At 58.0% G+C, this 21,888-nt stretch overlaps 2 protein-coding genes across 8 annotated transcripts in view; one reads left to right on the top strand and one right to left on the bottom strand.

Annotated features, from left to right (window-relative positions):
• MCRS1 (microspherule protein 1) lies at window positions 1–9,697 on the top strand. Its single transcript, XM_058558329.1, has 15 exons — window positions 1–85; window positions 1,299–1,418; window positions 1,938–2,076; window positions 2,445–2,583; window positions 3,204–3,362; window positions 3,513–3,622; window positions 4,580–4,688; window positions 4,981–5,119; window positions 7,616–7,691; window positions 8,044–8,072; window positions 8,191–8,283; window positions 8,443–8,525; window positions 8,702–8,789; window positions 9,020–9,147; window positions 9,265–9,697. The coding sequence occupies exons 2-15, from the start codon at window positions 1,409–1,411 to the stop codon at window positions 9,349–9,351; spliced, it is 1,389 nt and encodes a 462-aa protein (XP_058414312.1). The 5' UTR covers window positions 1–85; window positions 1,299–1,408; the 3' UTR covers window positions 9,352–9,697.
• The window catches only part of KCNH3 (potassium voltage-gated channel subfamily H member 3), a 19,000-nt gene continuing 6,805 nt past the window's right edge, over window positions 9,694–21,888 (bottom strand). For 4 of the 7 annotated variants that reach the window (XM_058558322.1, XM_058558323.1, XM_058558326.1 and 1 more), the window contains 8 exons: window positions 18,122–18,403; window positions 17,631–17,830; window positions 16,908–17,157; window positions 13,377–13,594; window positions 12,050–12,381; window positions 11,519–11,622; window positions 10,775–10,851; window positions 9,694–10,676 (listed from right to left, as the gene is read on the bottom strand). In XM_058558322.1, the coding sequence (XP_058414305.1) occupies window positions 10,080–10,676; window positions 10,775–10,851; window positions 11,519–11,622; window positions 12,050–12,381; window positions 13,377–13,594; window positions 16,908–17,157; window positions 17,631–17,830; window positions 18,122–18,403 (2,060 nt within the window). In that variant the 3' untranslated portion in view covers window positions 9,694–10,079. Of the gene's footprint in view, window positions 10,677–10,774; window positions 10,852–11,518; window positions 11,623–12,049; window positions 12,382–13,376; window positions 13,595–16,907; window positions 17,158–17,630; window positions 17,831–17,857; window positions 18,004–18,121; window positions 18,404–21,888 lie in introns of all 7 variants that reach the window. The other 3 variants (XM_058558325.1, XM_058558324.1, XM_058558328.1) reach the window with 3 other exon arrangements.

The following is a 21,888-nucleotide window of genomic DNA, read 5'->3' on the forward strand; positions in this document are numbered from 1 at the left end:
AGACGTACCTCACGGAAGCCGGCTTTGGCCCTGCGGCTGCTGCCGTCGCCGCGGAGAAATTGTTGGAGCTGGCAGCCTAGGAATGGTGAGACCTCGCGGTTCGCCTCTGAGAGTTCTGAGCAGAGTTGGGGGTGAAATGGAGTTTCGCAGAGTGCCGCCGGGGCGACCCCCCCAAGGTTTGGGGCCCCGCCCCGGTAGCGCCCCGAAAATCTGCGCATGCGTGGGCCGGACCGGGCCAGAATTTGGTCCGAGGTGTTACGCATGCGCAAAGGTGGCGTGCCGAGGGTGGGGTGAGAATTGGCCTGGGGCTTGGCCACCCCTCCCCCGCCATCAGCCCATGGGGCTTAAACCAAGACTGCGGGAGTATCGGGGTTGACTTGGCGCTCTGCTTTGAGTTGCAGGGCTGACTTCATCCCCACTTCTCTCCCGAGCCCCTGAAAGAGACCTGGACTAATTCCCCACCTTGAGTGTGCACTTAGGGGAGAACGAGGGGCGGAGGGCCTGAGAAGGACGGGGGTGCAGACCTTGCTTCAGTCGGGCCTCGGAATGGGGCCCCCCGCCCTCTCCCCAGTTGTTAGGATTCCCAGCCCTACCCTATGGAGCGCACGAGCGCACCTGGGGGCAGGGCCAGAACGATGCGCCGAGAGCCGCCCTGGGCCGAAGGGGCGGGACCGACAGCCGCGCGCCCGCGAGTCCCTAGTACCTGGGTTGTGTGGGGGTTAGGAGGGGGCCAGCCAGGGCGGGTTGATATTCGCGCAGTTCGCAAACCCAAAGTTTTTTAGCTTCCACGAGGTTCCACCCACTAAGTCTTCAGCCAAAGCTGCAAGTGAGAAAAAATGAGATGAACTGGATGCAAGTGAGAAAAAATGAGATGAACTGGATGGCCTTCTGTCTCCCTTTCCTTCTCCCTCCTTTGGCCTGGGAGGGGGAGGGCGGTGCCACTGAGCTGCGTGGGCAGCTGACGGAAAGAAACAGTGAGCCAAGAATCCCTTGTTTCTTGCTAGTTTATAGTCAAGGCCCTTAACCTATGGGCAACTAATAGAATTAGAGTGTTCCGTGAACCCCCTAAATTAGTATGTGTTTGTACGTTTTTCTGGAGTCCATAGTTTTTATCATATTTTCAAAGATGTCGATGACCTTCAAAAGGCTCCTGGTTTAGCAAGGTCATATTGGCAGAACAGAGCCTGTGTCTCTTCTCCTTGTGTCTTCCCTAGCTTATGGGACCCTGGGGGATCTGTTTCAGTATAAGGAGGTGAGGCTGGCCCGTTGGAAACCGGAGCCTCATTTCTCCTTTGCAGAATCTCCTCTCAGCCTCTAAGCTCACCTGGTCAGAATCCTTGGATGAGCCAGTGGGACCCTTCCTTCTAGTCCTGTGGTTTGGAACCAGTGGCTTTGGGCCTGTAAGAGGATGGACAAAGGTAGTATGAGGCCGGGCCAGCTCCCCAAACGCTCAGGCGCCAAGCATCTGCTGATTCCACCCCGTGCCTGGCACGTGTGTCTTTCGGTCCTGGCTGGGCATTGCCACCTCCCCCTGGGCCAGCACCACCTGCGTACCTCTTGGCAGAGGCCACAATTGATTGACTTGCTGTTGAGCTGCTGCTCTTTGGCGTGGCTGTATTTTGATGGCAGAGGGCGCAGTTATGTTCAGAGCCTGGTGTGTCGGCATCACCAGTCTGACCTGAGCACCATGTGCTGCATGACATGACACGTGGCACCTGGAGAACTGCCCAGCGTGGAAGGTCTGGGCCAGGTCTGAGCCCAGATGGGATCTGGATGGCCAAGGAACTCCCACTTTAAAACCTCAAGTGTCAAGGAAGCAGGGGAGGGGCCAGGAGGGCTGGCATGAGAAGGGGGGCTGAGAAGGGGTCCCATGCACAGAGGCTCAGGGCTCTGCTGGGCACTTAGGACGACTGAGTTCACCACTTCTCTTTTTCTAGATTCTCAGGGGCTGCTAGATTCATCCCTGATGGCATCAGGCACTGCCAGCCGCTCAGAGGATGAGGAGTCACTGGCAGGGCAGAAGCGGGCCTCCTCCCAGGCCTTGGGCACCATCCCTAAACGGAGAAGCTCCTCCAGGTAGTAAGGGTTCAGAGGGCTGGGGACTGGGCAGGGGCATCAGGTGCTGCATGCCTTTGCCCCTGTTGGGAATGGCTACCTGAGCCCCTCTGGGGCCTGAGGGTTGGCAGGCCTTCTGCTTTTCCTGTCCCTGCCAAATCCCTGACTGAGGGCAAGGGAGGGAGATCTTAGGTCTTTGCTCTGAAATCTTTGTGGTGCAGTACCCTGTCATCTCAGAGGGGTGGAACGTAGCAATTCGAAGCCCCTTCCACTGAGCTGGAGCAGTTAGCATCCTGCCTGGAACCTGCTCTGTTTTAGAGGCTGGGTGTGTGTGTGAGTGGGTAATGGGGAGGGGGCAAGGAATGCTCACTGGGTAGGACTCTCCACAGGTTCATCAAGAGGAAGAAGTTTGATGATGAGCTGGTGGAGAGCAGCTTGGCTAAGTCCTCTACCCGGGCGAAGGGGGCCAGTGGGGTAGAACCAGGGCGCTGTTCAGGGAGCGAGCCCTCCTCCAGTGAGAAGAAGAAGGTGAGGGATTGGGAGATGAGGGGGGTGGAGGGGATGGGGTCCAGCGCCAGATTTTGTGTTTCCTCAACCTTTGCCAGCTGGCAAGAGCCCTGCCGAGGAGGCTTGTGAGAGGACCAAGCTGCCCCAGCCCCATCCGCAGATGCCTCCCTCCTGGGAGCCCTTCTCTCCCTCCTCCCTCTTTCTTGCTGCACCCCCCGCCCTGTCAGTGCATCCTGTATCACATTCTGTGTGGGAGGCTTGGAGCGTGCATCTATTCTGGGAGCAGACAGCCTGTTCCCAGCATTGCTGGGTGTAAAAATAACCCCCAGGTGGCATTGCTCTGGCCCCAGACACTGTACAAGCAAGAGTGTTTTCCTGGTATTCTCCCACCCACCCTCCACTCTGGAGTTTGGGGGTGCCACCAGGAAAGAGAAGACCCCGTATGGTCAAGGACTATGCAGAAGTACTTTGGTGGGGGTGGAAAGGGGGAGGGGTGGGTATTAGAAAGCTGAGCTCCCTGCCTGTGCTGCTTATTATTGGGTGGGGCTTGGGCTGCCACACAGTATGTAAAGCTCTAGGCCTGAAGCCCTAGCTGCCGTGATGCCAGCTTTGAGCTCACTCTCTTCCTGTCTTCTGCCCAGGTGTCCAAGGCCCCCAGCACTCCTGTGCCGCCCAGCCCAGCCCCAGCCCCTGGACTCACCAAGCGTGTGAAGAAGAGCAAACAGCCACTTCAGGTGACCAAGGATTTGGGCCGCTGGAAGCCTGCGGATGACCTCCTACTCATCAATGCTGTGTTGCAGGTAGTGCTTCCCACCACAGATTTCGTGGTCGCCTTCTCCCCCTAGCCTCCAGTTCCCAGCCCCCCAACTAGCCCGGCAGTGCCCTGTGGATGGCAAGGGAAGGGCTCTTTCCAGCTCTAAGGCTGAAGCAAATCCTCTGGGGCCTTGCAGACCAACGACCTGACATCCGTCCACCTGGGCGTGAAGTTCAGCTGCCGCTTCACCCTTCGGGAAGTCCAGGAGCGCTGGTACGCCCTGCTCTACGATCCTGTCATCTCCAAGTGAGTGGAGCTGGCTCCAGCAGTGGGCTAGTGCTGGGGACACCAGATATTGGCTCCTGGAAAAGAGAGAATTATGCAAGGGCCCAAAAGAGGGGCCTGGGAGGCAGGGCTCCTGGGGCCTTGCATCCTCTGGGATGAAACCGAGACCTGCCAGGCTTCAGAGGGAACCTTTTTCCTGCTGCCAATCCTACTAGCCCTGGCTTGATGCCAGAAGCAAGGGACTCTGGAAGGTGAGGACGTAGCATGGGAGAAAACACCCAAACGAGTGCCGGGAGCCCTGGCTCCACCGTCATGTGCATTGTCATCTGGGCCAGGTCACCTCCCAACATTTCCACACTGACCTACAGTTTCTTCCTCCGTAAGAAAAACGGGTTAGAGCAGGATACCAAGACCCCTTCCAGCTCCAACAGCCTGAGTTCCAAATAAACCCGTGCACACATGCAGCGCACACAGTTCCTCTTCAGTCACTGCATTTGACATCGTCCAAATTTGGTTGGAAGCTTAACACCTGTCTCCTTCTCCACAGCCCCTGGCACTGCTTAAGCTATAGCTACGGCCCTGGTATACCAGGAAATGGACAGGGCTCAGCTTGGGAAAGAGGAGGTGGTGGGCAGAGGCTAATGGGTGGCAGCTTTGGCCAAGTCAGGATAAAGGTCTTGGGGAGGGAGCGGCCACTAGTCTCAGGATCTCCCTCAGGGCTGGCCTCTAGGGGGCTGTGCCTTTGAGTCTCTTCACAGCGTTGAACACGGGAACTTCAGTTTTCGGAGTTGCGTGTTCACGCTTTTGACAAACCCATGAGGCCATAGGTGCCATGCTAAGCCTTGGGCTCTTCCTGTTGAGGGCCTGGCCTCTAGTTCTGCATTACAGAGGCCTGCAGGCATTGGGGAAGTAGGAACTCCGGATTGCTTGACACCCTCCTTTCAACCCTGCCCTGACCTCTGTCTGCCCCCTGCCCAGGCTGGCCTGCCAGGCCATGAGACAGCTGCACCCAGAGGCCATTGCTGCCATCCAGAGCAAGGCCCTGTTTAGCAAGGCTGAGGAACAGCTGCTGAGCAAAGTGGGATCGGTAAGGCTGAGAGCTGGTCACGTTGAGTGGCCGGGCAGGGTGGGAGCTGGACCACCTGCAAAACTGCTGTGGGGAGACTCCACTGCCTGGAAAGGTGCCTGTGCAGATGCACGTACCTTTGCAGAGGCCTCTGTGGACAGGGTCCTCAGGAAGAACCAAGCCTGGCTCCCTGGGCAACTGTAGCTATCGCTTCTTCCGGCTCCTGGTGGGGACTGGGGCAGAGGGCGGGGTGGTAAGGCAGAGGCGGGAGAGAGAAAACCCAGACGCCTAGACCATGCTTCTTGTCCTCCAGACCAGCCAGCCCACGCTGGAGACCTTCCAGGACCTGCTGCACAGACACCCCGATGCCTTCTACCTGGCCCGAACTGCCAAGGCTCTGCAGGCCCACTGGCAGCTCATGAAGCAGTATTACCTGCTGGAGGACCAGACAGGTAACTGGCCCCCGGAGCTGGCAGAAGGGGTGTGTACATGTGAGCGTGAAGTGATCTGGGCACAGCTGCCCACAAGTGCCCTGTAACAGATCCTTCAGTGGCCCCCAGTGCCTTGTTCACCTCTCTTCGCAGCCAAAACCACTTTCTTCCAGAGGGAGGGAAAGTAGCTGGAATGGTCTTCAGCATCATGGTAAGGGTAGCCAAAATTGCCTGGAATCCTGGACAAAAAGTCTAAATGACAGAGTTTAGACTTAACAATCACTTCTTGTTTTTTGACATGTTTTGTCATTACATGAATAACACATTGATATAGTCTTCATGAATAACATTCAAACATGAGCAAAATGTGAAAGCCCCCTTCACTGCTCACTTTCCCTGTGTCCCACCCTGGAGATAATGACTTTTTCTAAGCCTTTCTGCCCTTCCTTTTCTCCACGTTCCTTCTCGCTGCCTCTCCTCCCACCAGGCAGTCAGTGCTGTCAGGCTGCCTTCGGGCCATTCAGACGTGCCCCCTGGGACTTCACACCCCATCCGTCTGTCTCTCTCTCTTCCCAAGGGCCAGAATGCTCTCTGCTTCCTCTCTTCCCTCACCAACAGAAAACTCTCCTGGTGACAAACATCAGGAAAGCAGTCTGATTAAACTACAGGAAGATGAGATTTCAGTGAGATTTGGGATTCCAGTCAGCCTTTCGCGTACGGGCATACTCTCCTCTTACTTCCCAGTATTACTGCCTGTTGCCTTCTATATAGTTGTTCTCACTATTCTGAAAATGAAGCTTTGGCCATGCCCTTCCCCTTACTACCTGGGTCTTACAGCTTCTGATTATTAAAAGATATTCCTACATGAGGACTTTAGGAAATCTTGTCAGGGAGAGGCCCCATCTTTCCTTCCTAAGGGTCTCCGAATTTAGTGCCCAGTGGGCCACCCAGTTTATTCCTGCTTCTTCCTCGGGCTCAGATGTCACTGAATTCCCACCGAGAGAACAGACCCTGGCTAAAGTTTATTTTTGCTGCCATAGCTAGCTCCTTTGTCACTATTTTGAAAATCATTTTGTGTAAACTTACTTGTTAACTTAAAGGTTTAATTTTTCTGTTCAAGAGTCTTCTTGTGTGGGAATTTGATTTCTCCTTTGCTATTTAGAGCCAGGAGTGCCTAGGAACAGGGAGTGTGCACTGCTTAGCCGTCAGGTCGGTTGATTATTAGATCCGTGGGATTCCAGGCAGACTGGGGGGGTGCTTCATGGGGGTGACCACCCCAAACCCCCATCTCCCCACACAGTCTGACCTAAGGAGATGGGTGAGGGAGTGGAGTGAGCATTGTGGCTCCTAGGCAGCCCCCCTAGCTTCCCTGGCAGGCAGTGAGGACCTCAGGTATTGTCGAACTCAACCAACAATTTCACAGCCACTAGCTGCTCCCGAGCAGATGCTGTAGTCCTGGGAATAGCTGGCCTTAAAGGAGAAGTTCTCAGATTTGTGGGCGCCAGTCCCTTTTAATTTTTTTTGTTTTTTGAGTAAGATTGGTCCTGAGCTAACATCTGTTGCCAATCTTCTCCTTTTTCTTTTTTTCTCCCCAAAGCCCCAGTACATAGTTGTATATCCTAGTTGTAGGTCCTTCTAGTTCCTCTACGTGGGACGCCACCTCAGCATGGCTTGATGAGCGGTTAGTAGGTCCACGCCCAGGATCCAAACCTGTGATTCCCTGGGCCACTGAAGCAGAACGCAGGAACTTAACCAGTAGGCCACCGGTCTGGCCCCCTTTTTAAATTTTGACCAGACAAAAAACTGAAAACCTTTCATGAAACCATATTTATCCGGAATATATCTGATGGACTCTAATATTAATTATCTGACTTTCATTTCATTTTTTGGAAAAAATGAAACCAGTTTCATGACCCATTGACACATCGTGACCTATAGTTTGAAAAACATTGGCTTAATGTGAGGCAGCTGTCATCCGGCACACCCTTTCTAAGTGGGAATGACTGGCAGGTGTCTCTCAACCCCTCGCGGAGTGTGGCAGAAAATGTTCAGAGCATGTGATGTGGTAGCGGGAGCATTTTGAATTTGGAATCAGGAAAGCAGGGCTTGAATCCTGGCTCTGGCCTAAACTAGAGTCTCGTGGTTGAACCCTCCCCCCATGTCTGTTTCCTCATCTGTAGTGCTAACAGTAGTGCTTCCCCTGCTTGGTTCAAGACTATGAAAGTGAGAGCCCTTTGCACTTTGAAAAGCCCTCACAAAAGGTCAGCGTTAATTCCCTTCTCTTTCTAGAACCATCTCTCCCTTTGGCTAACCCCAAGAATGCTTTGTGCCAAGTTAGCGTGCAGCCTAATCCGGCGTGCACTCCATTACCTGTGTCAGGGTAACTTTTGTGGATTTCAGCACAAAACTATTCTCACAGGCTCAGCCTTTAGTTTGTCCCCTTAGTTCACTTGTCTGCGAGCAGCTTGGGGTTGAGTGGGAGCATCGGCGCTGACCCTCCCTCCGTCCTTTGTTCAGTGCAGCCGCTGCCCAAGGGGGACCAAGTGCTGAACTTCTCCGACGCAGAAGACCTGATTGATGACAGTAAGCTCAAGTGAGTGGCCAGGGCCACAGGCAGGGTGCGAGAGCTGAGTGTCTGCTGGAGGCAAGGCTCCCAGGCTGCCCGACCCTGCCTCCTGCTGCAGAGCGTGCAGCCCAGCCCAAACTCAGCCTTGTGCCCCAGTTGGAGCTGTTGGCACCCGGTCTCACTGCTGAGCACCCCCGTCATTGTTCCTTACCCCCACCCCAACCCCAACCCCAGGGAAGGAGGCTAGGCCGAGGAGCAGCCCGCTGGGCCACTTGGCTCCTGGGCTGAGGGATACCCTAATGAGCCGAGTAGCACCTAATGGTGACGGCCGGGGAGCTGGAGTGAGGAGCCTGATTCATCTTCTCTTCTCACCCCTCAGGGACATGCGGGATGAGGTGCTGGAACATGGTGAGTGTGCCCCGGTGGGGACAGTGAGGGGATGGAAGCTCCTGCCAGAACAGACAGAACCAGTACAAAGTGCTGGTGACCTTGGACTGTCCCTCCTCACTACCCCGCTTCACTCCAGAGCTGACAGTGGCTGACCGGCGCCAGAAGCGAGAGATTCGGCAGCTGGAACAGGAGCTGCATAAGTGGCAGGTGCTGGTAGATAGCATCACAGGTGAGCAGGCTAGGGGACCTCTGGTTGCCTGGGTGGGTGCACCCTCTTTTCCCAGCCCCTGACTCCTTTCCCTCAGTAGGCCTTGCCCTGGCTCCCTGCCTTCCGCCCCGTGGCCCTAAGAGGTGGGTTCTTCCCCAACACAAGCTGCTCCTCCCCCAGGCATGAGCTCTCCGGACTTCGACAACCAGACGCTGGCAGTGCTGCGGGGCCGCATGGTGCGGTACCTGATGCGCTCGCGAGAGGTAAGGCAGACCCAGTGGTGCCATCCCCGTCCCCTCTTCCTAGGTTTCCATCTTCTGTCAGTCTTCCCCTCACTGCCCTTTCTATATCTGGTCCCTGATTTCTCATCTTTCCCTGGCCTATGTTGACCCCTCCTCAAGTCCTCAGGTCCCAGCCCTTACCTGCCCCATTTCCCCAGATCACCCTGGGCAGAGCAACCAAGGACAACCAGATTGATGTGGATCTGTCTCTGGAGGGTCCAGCCTGGAAGATCTCCCGGAAGCAAGGTACCAGCAGGAAACAGTGTATGGATGTCCCCACCGGCCTCTTGCTGCCCTCCAGCCCTGCGGCCTGGTCTCCATGGGAACCCTCATGGGCTAGCTGAGGCTGCGGAGGCGGCATTTCAAGATCTCTAACTTGGGGCTCCTGGGTGCCTTCTAGCCCATGCCCAGGAAGCAGAGAGGGTACATGGAGGTTTCCCCCATCCCATTATCCCCCTTTTCCTCTATTCCCATAGGTATTATCAAGCTGAAAAACAACGGGGATTTCTTCATTGCCAATGAGGGCCGACGGCCCATCTACATTGATGGACGGCCTGTGCTGTGTGGCTCCAAGTGGCGCCTCAGCAACAACTCTGTGGTGGAGGTGAGCTGGGAGGGAGGTGGAAAGGCCAGGATGAGACCTGGGGTGTAGTGAGCCGGTACGTAGGCCTGGTCCCTAGTTCCATCTCTGTCTACAGCCACCCTTCTCTGCTGCCCCCAGATTGCCAGCCTGAGATTCGTCTTCCTCATCAACCAGGACCTCATTGCCCTTATCCGGGCCGAGGCTGCCAAGATCACGCCACAGTGAGGAGTGGTGGCAGGACCATGGGCTCTCTCCGGCCTCAGTTTCCCCTGCCAGTTCCCCCTGGAGCTGGGAACTCAGGCTCCTGGAAAAACCAGAGTGGGCAGCAGGAGACCCAACTGCTGGCCCATTGATCTGAGCCTCTGCGGTAGGGGGGGGTGGCCCTCAGGAAGCCCCTAGAGGTGGGGACCCTCTGGCTTCCCTAGAGCCAGAGCCCCTCCCCTCTGCAGACCACCCTCCCCTCTTCCCCCAGATTCCCATCTTCACCCCTATGTCTCCAGATGATTAGCTTCAGACTTTTCCTTTATTATTATTTTTCTTTTGTAAATAAAAAGCACTGAGTTCCAAAGTAGTTTTTTTTATTATTATTTTTTAATATAAAAAATGGAGGGGACAGGTGAGACGGGGGCACATGCAGGGGATGGCAGAACCCCTCCTTAGCCTCAGACCTCTTTCCCCCAGCCTGCAGAGGGAGACGAGGTCAGAGGAGCAGGCTGAGGAGGGGCCCCAGGAGTAGGCCCCGAAGACTCCTAGCCCGGGGCCTGCCCCTGAGGCTCCAGCTCACCCTCTGTGAGAGTTGGGGGCCAGGCCCCCCTTGGCTCTCAGGCTCCCTGCCCTGAGCCAGCGGGCAGCACGGAGTCCCAGGGGTTGGCTGCTGCGCTTCTTCCACCCCAAGGTTGGGCAGAGCAGCAGATGGCAGCATGTCTGGCAACACTGAGTTCCGGGGCTGGCCGTCAGACCCCTGTGCCTTCTTCCTGGGTCCACTGAACTGTGCCAGAGCCGTGGCAGCCAATAAGCACCATCTCCAGGCTATGAGGGTCCCAGGGCAAGGCCAGGCCCCCTGACCCTGGCGGGGGCTCTCCAGTACTGGTGGCCTCAGCCTGGTTCACGGGCTCCAGGGGCCCAGTCCTAGCCCCTTCCTCAGGAGGGGGTGAGCCAGGGGTGCTGGGCTCAGGGCAGAGTTCTCCTGAGCCAGGGGGCTCTGAGTCTGAGGTGGAGGTCCAGAAAGCTGTGGCTCGAGGCCAGGGGGAGCTCTGAGATGCTGGGGGGCCCCAGGGCCAAGGTGCCGTGAGGGGAGGAGGACCTGGCCGAGGGTGGGGCCAGGTCCCACTCAAGACAGAGCCAGCTGGGGGCTGCAGGCAGTAGGAGGACGCCCCAGTGTCCACACACAGAGGCTGTAGGAGCCCAGAGGTGCTGGCCGGGCATGGCCCCTCTCCCGATGCCCGAGGGCACGGGCCCTCCCCATGGGGTGCCAGGACAAGCTGTAGGGCCTGGCGAAGCGACTGCAGTCCTTCCCGCATCTGCAGCACCTGCTCAGACAGCTCCATCACCTGCGGGGCGGGAGGAGGACAAGGTCAGACTGGAGTCCAGCCCTCACAATAGCAGTGCCCACCCCTCCCCTCCCTGCCTCCACCTTGCCCTCACCCACCGCCTGCCGAAGCTTGTCCAGCGTGTCTGTGTTTCTTGCCTCGCTGGGCCCGAGCGGGACAGTGAGCAGGCCGTTCTCTGTGGGCAGTAGGATGGGGTTATCAGCGGGGCTAGTAAGAGGAGACAGTGTGGTCCAGGCCTCTGCCCCGTTGGCACAGACCACGTTGGCCTGGCAGGGCCTGACGCCAGGAATGGCCACTTCCAGCCTTGCCCAAGTTGCTGAATTCTGCCCCAACTGCCAGGGGGCCTCAGGCACACTGCCCTGCACTTTCCCCCTCAAGAAGTTGCTCTTTGTGGCTATCTCTTGTTCTGTCCTCCAGGAACAGGGACATGCCTGGGAGCTCATTACCTGGCCTACTCTCAGGGCTGCCTGGCCTAGCCAGAGGCTGCTTTCAACTCTGTTTCCCCAGCCATCTATCCCCCAGCGAGCCAGACATCGTGCTAAGGGTCTTAGCGATATCATCTTATTTAACATGCACAACAACCGTTTTACAGACAGGAAGCCGGAGCAAGAATCAAGGTCACACTGCTCTAAAGAGCTGACAGCAGAGACCTAAACCCCGTTCCCAGCTACCTTCCGACACCAACGTGCTGGTCTTAACCACCAAACTCCCCTGCCCAAACCATGCAGGTGGGTGAGGGCAAGGGGACTTCCAGGCAAAGTCTGTACCCTGCCGGTTTCTCAGAGCTCCCAGGGCAAAGGGGCTGCCCCGCCGACCTCCCCCCAGGCCCCGGGCCCCAGTACCTGGTCCAGGGGAGGGGCTGCTGCTACATTCTGGGCCAGACTGGACACGGAAAGAGAACTTGGGCTGGTCAGACCCACAGCCGTCCTCAATGCCATCTACTACCCTGTGGACCCAGGCGCCAGGACAGCAAATCAATCAACAGGCAGCCACCGCAGTGTTTCACGGGACAGGACGCCCCAGTGTCCACATACAGAGGCTGCCAGAGCCCAGAGCTGGGCCAGGGGGCTCAGACCCCAAGAGAAAGGTACGTGGTCCCTTCCCCTTGGAGCTTGCAGTTTTGCTGGGGAGCCAAGCCTGAGTACGTGGAACAGCAAGAGAGTTCTGAGCAGTGTATGGCCATGCACCTAGTAGTGGGGTGGGGCAGCAGGGAGATGGAGGAGTTGAGGAAGGCTTCCTAGAGAAGGTGGGCTTGGACCAGGCAGGCTGGGAGGAGTTAGGATGGAAGGACAGGCAGCTAGGGTGGAGGTGAGCCTGGCCAGGGCCCCCGCCCTATTACCACCATCTCTGCCATAGAGTAGTGGTCCGCTCACCTAGGGCTCAGATCCGGGGGCACATTCCACGGCACAGGGGGCAGCCGCAGCCCCTCTATGCTCCGAGGGCGAGCAGAGGGGCCAACCTCAGCCTGCGAAGCCCCGGCCCTGCCCAGCCTCCCTCTGCCACCCAGACGGGGCCGGGGCGCAGTTTGACGTGGTGACAGCAGCTTGGCAGCTGAGGACGAGGAGGTGCAGCCGGGGGACAACAGGGGGCTGGAGAGCTCATCAGCTGGGGCTGGTGAGGCCGTGGGGCCCTGCTCCCCGTCTGTCTCCTTCTCCTCCAGCGTGGACATGAGGGTGTTGTCGCCACTCAGGGAGCTGGTGTCCGCCTGGGGACAGTGGGGGACAGGGAACTAGCATGGATAGCCCCACTCACCTCTGCCACCCAGGCCTTATCTCATTGGAAGGGAGGAGCCGTCTTTGTTAAACAAAGATGCCCAGTATCTCTCACCCCGCAGAAGAGGCTGGGCAGGGGAGGCTGCTTTTCTGCTGCCACCACAAAGCCACCAAGCCCTGGAGGTGTTCACTCACTTCCCCTCAAAATTCTAGCCAAGTGTGGACACACCACTCATCTACTTGGTCCCTCAGCTAACCGGACTATCCAAGAGAACATCGTATTGAAAACTGGTTGGGGGTGCCGGCCCCGTGGCTTAGCGGTTAAGCGCGTGCGCTCCGATGCTGGCGGCCCCGGTTCTGATCCCGGGCGCGCACTGACGCACCGCTTCTCCGGTCATGCTGAGGCCGTGTCCCACATACAGCAGCTAGAAGGATGTGCAGCTATGACATACAACTATCTACTGGGGCTTTGGGGATAAATAAATAAAATTATTAAAAAAAAAAAACCAAACTGGTTTGGAATTAGTGACATAAGCCAGGAAAATTCAAAAGCTCCTCAGAGCAGCCCTGTTTCACCATGAAGCAGCAGAGGGAACCGCAGGGCTCTCCCAGAGGCAGCCTGGGGGGCTAGAGCCTGGCCCTGCCCAGACCTGACCCCTGGGCATCATCCTTCATCTGTGGCCTATAGGCTCCTTATCCGGTACCAGTGGACTTGGCTGCCCTCCCATGAGACTTTGCTCTAGACAGGGCCCGGCTGTCTCAGCTGGGCCAGAGAGAGCCAGGAGGGGTGGCTGAGCACGGCTGGGCTGGACTCTCAAGAACCATGTGTGTGGGTATGAAGGGGCAGGGAGAGTGTAGACCCCCCCACCACGTGCGAGAGTGTTCACACCAGGCCATGTGCTCACACAACACCTCCACGAACCCCAGCCTCTGCCCACCTGGCTCCCCGGCACCCCAGCCCCTCCGTGCACGTACCCAGCACCCTCACCTCTGCGGTGCCTCCGCCAGCACCCAGGTTGTAGCTGAGCTCCCCCCGGAGTCCCCGGCTGAAGCGTGGGGCAAACTCGGGGTACAGTGCGAGGCTCTCATGCAGCCCCGCCAGCTGCAGACACTGCAGGACGCAGTACGTCAGCCCCTTGACGTCGGCATTGGCCTTGACCACCTGCTCGCGCCGGGGCAGCTCACAGCCGATCAGATCACCCTTCCCTGGGGAAAGGAAGCAGATGTCAGCAAGCCCTGCCCCTCAGCAATGAGAGAGGGGAGCGGAGCAGAGCGGAGGCTTCTGAGGGGGGCCTTTCCAGCCAGGCTCCGACTGTGGTCCTTAAGAACAGAACAGAGGGGAGCAGAGGGGCCCAGGCCCTGGCCGACCCTTGCTGCCTGCCTTACTGGCTCTTCAGACAGGCTTGCGGTGAGACCTCTGTGACTCAGGCACTCAAACTCATTTCGGATGCAAGCCCCTGGGCTGAAACACATCCGAATTTTAGCTCTGAGACGACTGAGCAGTCACCAATTCTAGTGGTTCCCAGCCTGCCTGTGGATCAGAATCCCCGGGGAAAGTTAAACCAGTCAGACACGCAGACCCCATCTCTACCTATAGAATCATAATATATGTCTACAGGACACCCCAAAATCCAATGGTTTTCAAGCCCCACAGTGATTCGGGTGGAGCTTGCCCAGGCACCAGTGTGTGGAACAAGCAGGCTCGTGCCCCGTGTGGCTCAGTGAAAATGTCAAGTGACCATCTTCCTTCATCTCCCTGAGCCCCGGTGCCTCGTCTGTACGATAGATCCTGTAGTTAACTAAGACTGTGGTGCTTTCCTGATCTTACCAGAAGGTGTCAGTGGAGGGTTTCTCACCGCCCAGCTGAGACTGCTGCCACCTTGCTGACAGCGATTGTAAAATGGCATCAGAGTCTGCATCCCAGTCTCAGAGATGTTAAATTGTGGGGAAAAAATGTGTCTCAGAATCAATGAAATGGGGTGTCTCCGATCAGGGACATGGCGAGGATTAAATGAGTTAGTGTAGATACTGTGCCTGACACACGGACGACCAATCCATTTCCTTCCCTTTCCTCCCGACAAGACTCCCCTGCAGATCATTCCCGGCAGGGATGGGACGCCATTGGGGCTGGGGCCGAGCACTCACTGCCCTCACACGGCAGCTCAACCCACTGCCAGACAGTCCACGAGATTAGAAAGCGTTTCCTCCTCCTTCAGGAGAAAAATGGAGCGCTGCCACACCCTGTGGGCTGCCTCCCGCAGCCGGCAGACCTCACTGAGCTTAGAGGCCTCCTCTTAAGTGTTCACGGACTTTCACTCGAACTTCAGTGTAGAATGCATCGCTGTCAAATCCTATTTTCTTGGTTTCAGACCATCCTTCTGGTTCCTTGCGAGAACTGTTTGCATCTCAGTGTGATCATCTGATGAAGCTCTCTCTCCTCCTGTGTGTCATCTGGAAATAGGATGCTTGTGTACTTCTTGTCTTCATCCAAGAGGTGAGATAAAAACGAGAAATAGGACAGGACCAAGGACAGACTTCCGTGCCACTGTCTTGGGGACCAGAGACTTCCCTCTGGGCAGGCATCTCAGCCAGGGCCTCCAGCTCAGCTCATCGAGGAGCTCGCGGCGATGGCCCCCAGCATACTTCTCTTCACCTTGCTTGCCCTTCCTCCCCCACAACCGACTCTGCACACACTTGGCTGTTAGTTCACACAGAGGTGGCACAGAATCGACACTGCTGGATGTGTGGGGAGCCTTAGCTGCCAGGAGCAGGCAGGAACCACCTGGATGTTCAACTAAGGAGGCGGGTGGGGGATGGGATGACGGCAAAGCAGAAAACCAGGTCGTGGGGAGCCAGGCATTCTTTGGGGCACTGAGAGCCGCCAGGTCCACAGAGCAAACAGTCCATCCAGAGCACCTGGGCAGGGCCAGGATAGATCAAAGGTGGCATAAGTCCTGGTGCTGGGGGACATTCTAGAGGCAAAGGCCTGGGCTGCAGGTGGTGGCCATTCTTGAGGCTTCATCTTAATACTGAACGTGACCATTCTGAGATCTGGGGCCTGGCCTCAGTGAAGAGATGCTCTGGCGGGACCCAAGTCAGCTCCCAGCCACACTGCTTCCTTGACTCCAGGCTGGAAACCATCTGTTTAATAATCCGCTTGACAATCTTGGAGTGACCAGTCTGCAGTTGCCAAAACCTGTCTTTTCGTCCTTCTTCCTCTCTCCAGGTCTCCATAATTTCTCAAAGATTGCCAGCCATACATCAGTGGCCATAACTTCATTTGCTCAGAGGCCTGGCATGAACTGCATCCAGGCCCAGACGCCGAACTCAGGAACAACACAAAGTGAAGGGCGAAACAGCCTCTCGCTTCTCTCAGCTCTGAGCGAGTTGGAAGGTCATCTTCCTCAAGGGAGAGAGGATGGACACACAGTAGCTGCTGGGCACCTGGTCTTCCTGGTTCTCCAGGTTAGTGACAAACCTCAGTCCCTCCGGGCGTCAGCTGTCCCCACAGTGAGTCTACAAGCTCTTGGCTGCCTGAGGATTCAGCTGTGGTCGGGGCACCACCTCCCTTCCATCCCCTGTCCCATCCTGTGTGAGGCCCTCAATTACCCAAGCTCCCGCCCTCTGGGGTCACTGCCGAGAGCCTCCCACAGCCCCAGAGCCGTGCAGCCCGTGGTTCCCGGAGCACTCGAATGTGCCTTCCCAAAGCCTACAGTGCATGTCCGACCCCCTGAAATCATGCCCTTTCTGCAGCACATGAGTCTCCCCAGAGCAGAGCCCTGAGAGCACAGTGTACCCAGACTAGCTTCTAACCCCAGCCTGCCAATTCATTACCCTCTGGACCCACAGTCTCCTTCTATGCAAAATGGGAGTGACAACAGTTCCTCCTCGCCAGGTTTTGTGAGGTTTGCTGAGACAAAGCAGGTACGGGGCTGGGCACAGGGCCGCCCGCTGCGAGACCCCTGGCTCAGCACTATAATGACACGGATTCCATCACTGCATCTCTTCTTCCTTGTCTAGGGAACTGATCCCTCATCTTCACCTCTTTTTTTTTGCCAAGAAGGGAAGTATATCCGCTGAGTCTGAGCTCCACTGTCACCCTGGTGGCCCTGGGCCTGCTCTGGGATCCGCCCTGGGATAGTAGCATCTCCACTCTCCACGGGCCCAGCCGCGGGAGCCCCACGGGAGAGCTCTCATTCCACCCTTTTCAGCTCTGCCTAAGCACTCTCTCCAGCACTTCCATTCTCAGCCTTTGATTTTCCTCCTTGACAGGAAGTGCTCCCCACTGTCCCCTCACAGACTCAAGGCTGGTCCTCAAACACTCCCCAGATCACATCTGCCTCCGTGTGTTGCCAACTTGTGGTCACTGGGTCTGCTCTGAGCTTTGCTCAGGGTTCCACGCTGGCTGTTTCTCCCCGGGTGGCCTTGCCTGTGTCCCCTCTCTGGTTTTCTGTAGATGGGGCCACAGTTCCACCTGCCTCCCACAAGCCCCCGCATCCTCTCTCCGCCCCCCACACACCTAGGATGGCAAGCACTGTGCCGCCCTTGAGCACCTCCATGGAGCCGGAGCAGACGAAGTAGAGGGCCTGGAGAGCGTCGCCTTGGTGGATGAGGTACTCGCCGGGCGTGCAGAAGGCGGGCCGCAGGGCCAGGGAGAGCGCCCGCAGGCAGCCGCGGCTCGCTGCCTCAAACAGGGGCAGCTGCAGGACCTCCTTGTGCAGGTGCATGGCAATGTCTGCACGGAGCTCGTCTGGGAGGCTCTGCAGCAGCTGCAGGTGGGGAGCCGGTGGGGAGGGTTGTCATGGCAGAACGGGAGGCAGCCTCCAGCCAGCCCCTTTCCACCCCAGCGGGCCCCAGGAGCATGGGGAGGTGTGGGAGGGACCTTGAGGCCCCCCGCACAGCAGCAAGCTCCACACAGGGTACCACCATCAGTGAGGGGCTGTCTCTGCCTCCCTCTCAATCACTTTAGCCTCCCATGAACAGCCCAGCTTTCCTCCTCCAGCCTCAGGCTTGAAGACCAGTGAGCAGAGCCTCCTGACCTAACAAGAGTGGAGAGAGGCCTCCCAGCCTTCTGGGCTGCCCTCTGTCCCAGGCTGCTGTCCCCCCAGGAGAAAGCGGAGGCAGGGAGGCCAGGATTCTGCATTCTGTGCCCCTTCCCCAGCCCACTCCTGGGAATTTTGGCCAGACGCACACCCCTGGAGGGAGCCAAGGCTGAAAGGGCCAGCCCTGGAGGCCTGCATACCTCGGTGGTGTCGATGCCGTTGTTCACGGCCCAGGTCGCCTGAAAGTACTCGAGCATGCGCTGCTTGAGGGGCTTGGGGATGCGGTGGATGCGAATGTAGTCACGCAGGTCGCGGGTGCGGCTGTGGTACAGAAAGCGGCGGGCGTACATGCGCTGGATGATGGCCGTCACGTTCCCAAATACCACCGCGTGCATCAGGGCTGGGGAAGGTGGCGAGAGGGGGTCACCTCCAGGACTGGCCTGGCCGGGCCTGACACCGTGCTGGACACATCTGTCCTCCCCCTACTCCTAGGCAAGGCACACAGGCCGCTGTGCGGCTGGAGTCCTGCAGCCGAGGGGGCTCTGCCGGCCCTGGCCTGTGTTCCTTGGGCCCCTTAAAGCAGAAGAACCTCTGGGAAGGACCTCAGGACCCTGGGGGAGGTGGGGAGGGTGGGGCCGCCTGGGGCCAGAAGTCTAGGAGGGGCAGGGACAGGGAGAGCGGCAGGCCTCACCGCCGATGAGCATGGTGCAGATGGAGAAAATCTTCTCTGTGTCCGTGTTGGCGGACACGTTGCCGAAGCCCACGCTGGTGAGGCTGCTGAGTGCGAAGTAGAGGGAGGTGATGTAGGCGCTGCGCAGCGACGGGCCGCCCAGGAGCTCCAGCCCCGTCCTGTTGGCCTCGCTGCTGCCGCTGCTACAGTTGTCACTCTGGCCAGAGCTGTTCCCGACAGCTGGGCTCCGGCCCACCAGGTAGTAGGGGGTCTCCAGTCGGCGGGCCAGCTCCTGCAGCCAGCCTGGGAAGGGGGCGGGACAGCACCGCTGCACTGTGGGTGCAGGTGTGCCTGCCGGGTATCCCTGGCGTGGGGGACATGTGGCTGCAGATCCACCCCCTATGGCTTCCTGCCACTTTCCTCCTCTGCCAGCCCAGCACAGCCCCGTGCAGCCCCTCAACCCTTGGCAAGACAAGCACATGAGGACAAGGCTGTCATCTCCCCAGCAGACTTCTATTGGCACCGAGGATGGAGCAGGAGCATCGCACCCTCTTCCCCATGGCTGGCACTAATCTCAGGTAACAGGCCCAGCTGGAGGGGGCAGAGGGACTGGCAGGGCTCACTGCACCAGTCACAGCCTCGTCCAGGGCGGGACAGGTGGAGCCACCTCCTCTGCCCTGTCTACTCAGACTCCTCTTGTTCTTTCTCTGAGCTGGCCTGCTCCAGAAAGCCACCCTCCAATCCAGCCTCATCCTTCCCCACAGCCACACAAATCACCCACCCTCATGCACACGTTCTGAAGCACACCGACGTGGACGTGTGCAGTGGACACCACTGAGGCCACACATGTGCTCCACACAGTAGAGGGGACAAGGACACACATGTGTGAGCACGTTCACAGGTGCATAGCCACAGCTGCTCACACACAAAAGGCCTGTGCACACTTGAGACAGAGACAAGGGTACACAGGTGCTTACCTGCTAACACCCAGGTAGGGGAGGGGACACACTTGCATGGACATGAGCTCACAGGTGAATCACTCAAAGGCCACAGACAGGCAAGCACGTGTGCACACACAGAGGCTCCTGAGCACGCGTGTAGACATGGGCCAGACTGGGCCACCGGGCGGAGGCTGAAGATTGCCTGTCTCCCTGTCAACGCCACTTTCTCTGGCCTGGCCTTGGCAGGACGTGGGGCTGTGGACTGGGGTCTCTCAGGAGCCCATGGCTGCCCGAAGTCACTGTGAACCTAGCTGGAGGGTTGTGGGAGTTCCAGGGTGTTGGATGGGGGCTCCCAGGGCCCGCAGAGGTCCCAGGGGTCCCGACAGAGCTGGGGGCTATGGGGAGCAGAGGAGAGAGGGCATATTGGCTGATGTAGAATGGAGACGAAGAGGGTGGGCTGCAGTGGCACCCACCTCTCTGCATGTGCCCTGTTCCTCCCACCTCAGCACACCCCACCCCTCTACTCCACACTCTCCCCAACACCTCACACACACTGCTCCCTGTGGTCCCGACTCCCCCCACCCACCCACCCATCATTCACTCAGCAAACTCACACATGTGTGCCAGGAGCTGGGGGGACCCACAGGAGCTTACTGCAGGGTAGCAGCCACATCTCAGAGGTACACACAGCCCAAGTGCCACATGACGGGGCTCAAACCAATGTACTTTGTGCTAGAAGGCCGCCAGGAAGAGGGGACACTGGCACTTGGTCTCAGAGGATGGGTAGAGTTTTGAAACAAAGAAACTGAGAGGGGACCAGTCCTGACCTAGGGAAAGGCATGGGCCAAGCCTAGAGATGGAGAGAACAGGCAAGAAGCTCCACTTAGCTAGAGTGGGGGGTTCACATTGGGGGCATCAGATTCCAGGCTGAGGAATTTGGGGGGATGTGTTAAGGCCTGAGCCAAGGTGAGGATTCAGCCCATTACCTGAGGTGTGCTGTGAGAATGCACGGGAACATGCAGCACTCTTCAGTCATTACTTAGTTGGTCCCCTGACGTGACGCCAGTTGCCAAGTGAGGAGGTGGGGGGCCTGCCAGAGGGGGCCAGAAGCAGGGGGATGAGGGGAGGGTGGCAGAGCGGCCTCTCCTCTCTGTCTTGGCCACGGGGCATGGACAACTCTTGGAGCTGGTGGCGGGATGGTGCCTCCATGTGGGGAGGGTCAGGCCGGCAGAGGCTGTTCTGGAGGCTGGTGGCTTTCACACTGAGAAATGCCCAGAGTGCTCTTCCTCAGTATTTAGCACAATCTTTTGAAAATCCAGCCCATCTCCCCTGGGCTAATGGGAATCTGGGGTGAGAACTCTGTCCACACCACGGGCAGTGGAACAGGGGAACCGAGGCAAGGAAGCCATGGGACGGGAAGGTGCCTCCCGTGGGACAGAGAGGGCCAGCAGGGGGCCACTCTCCCCCCACAGACCTCCCTTCCAGGGCTGACTTTGGGAGGCCCAGGGGGGGCTCCAACCCAGCTGGGGGGCAGTTTCCCCAGAGAAAGAAGGGAGAGAGGATGATGTGAAGGACTTGGAAATGCCCCAAATGTCAACTAGTCACAGCCCCAAATAGAAGGAAACCACTCTGGAACTTGGGGTTCAAGGTAAAGCAATTATCACGTATATCTGTAAAATAGCCAGCCCCCCACATCCCCTGTGCTCTCTAGGGCTGGGCTCAGAGCCCCTCTGGGAGCCAAAGCTGTCCTTAATGTCAGCTCAGCAGCCCCCACGAGGGGGTCAGAACAGAGGAGCCACATGGATGCAACACCCAGGAGGTATGAGTCCTGTTGTGGGTAAGGGGTGGCTGACCAGGGGATCTGGGGTGTCTTAGCCCACTTAGGGGTCAGGGTTTCTGTCACCATTATCCATCTCTGGCCCTCTGACCTTGTTCTCTGGGTGGCCGTCTGACCTCAGAGCAGCTTCTACCACCTTCCCTCTGGGAAGGGCAGGCGCCAAGGAGCTGACACTGCCCGGGGCGTCCTGGTTCCGTGTGCTCGGCAACTACAACGCTTGGGGACTATCCAAGCGGGCCTCTGGGTGACAGACTGGTCTCCACGTGGTGAGAGAGAGAGGACTGGCAGGAGCCTCCTTATCCCCGGGAACTGATCGAGCAGGTTTCTCAGGCCGACCTGGATGCCTGGGGAGCCAAGGCCTGGTCACGAGAGGCCGTTGGAACAGCTGGCCTCCTGCCCACTGACTGGAAACCGCACTAAAGGCCGGGTGCTGGCAAGTGGACAGGGCTGGAGCTGTGGGGTATGGAGAGTTAGAAACAGCGGGAACAGAATGGTTTGGAGTTAGAGGGAGACAGGATGGAAGTGGAGATGTGGTGGTGCAGCAGAATCGCCAAAAGAGAACAAGGTAAGGCGGGCGGGGAGATCGGAGGAAAGCCCGGGACTGGGAGGGGCTGGCGCAGGAGGAGGCAGAACATTTCCAAGGAGGGTGGTTGGCAGGGTCAGGTGCTACAGGGACTTCAAGGGGACAAGGATTTGGCCCCAGAAGGTCACCGTGACCTTCTGGGTGACATTTTGGGATGAGGGGTGGGGGTGGAAGCCCTCCCGGCAGGAATTAAGACGTGAGTGGGAGGTGAGCAGAGGGAGGAGCTGTGGAAGTGGAGGTGAATTGAAGGAGAGCGAAGACACCGTTGGGACGCAGAAAAAGGCTGCGTGTTAGGCTGGGAGAGGGCTGAGAAGTAGCTCAGAGAGACGCGGGCTGGAGGTGACGAGAGTGGGGAAGGGGCCTTAGGAGCCAAGGTGGCGGGGGACGAGCTTCAGAGAGGGCAGTGAGAAAGCGCCAGGCATCAGAG

This window comes from Diceros bicornis, chromosome 17 (genome assembly GCF_020826845.1).
Source record: "Diceros bicornis minor isolate mBicDic1 chromosome 17, mDicBic1.mat.cur, whole genome shotgun sequence".
NCBI lineage: Eukaryota > Metazoa > Chordata > Mammalia > Perissodactyla > Rhinocerotidae > Diceros > Diceros bicornis.

Excerpts from the sequence above, each read along its gene's own strand:
- MCRS1 (XM_058558329.1), top strand. Across the intron at positions 2,077-2,444 it reads AAACGGAGAAGCTCCTCCAG|GTTCATCAAGAGGAAGAAGT; the intron begins GTAGTAAGGGTT and ends GACTCTCCACAG. Across the intron at positions 5,120-7,615 it reads CCTGCTGGAGGACCAGACAG|TGCAGCCGCTGCCCAAGGGG; the intron begins GTAACTGGCCCC and ends TCCTTTGTTCAG.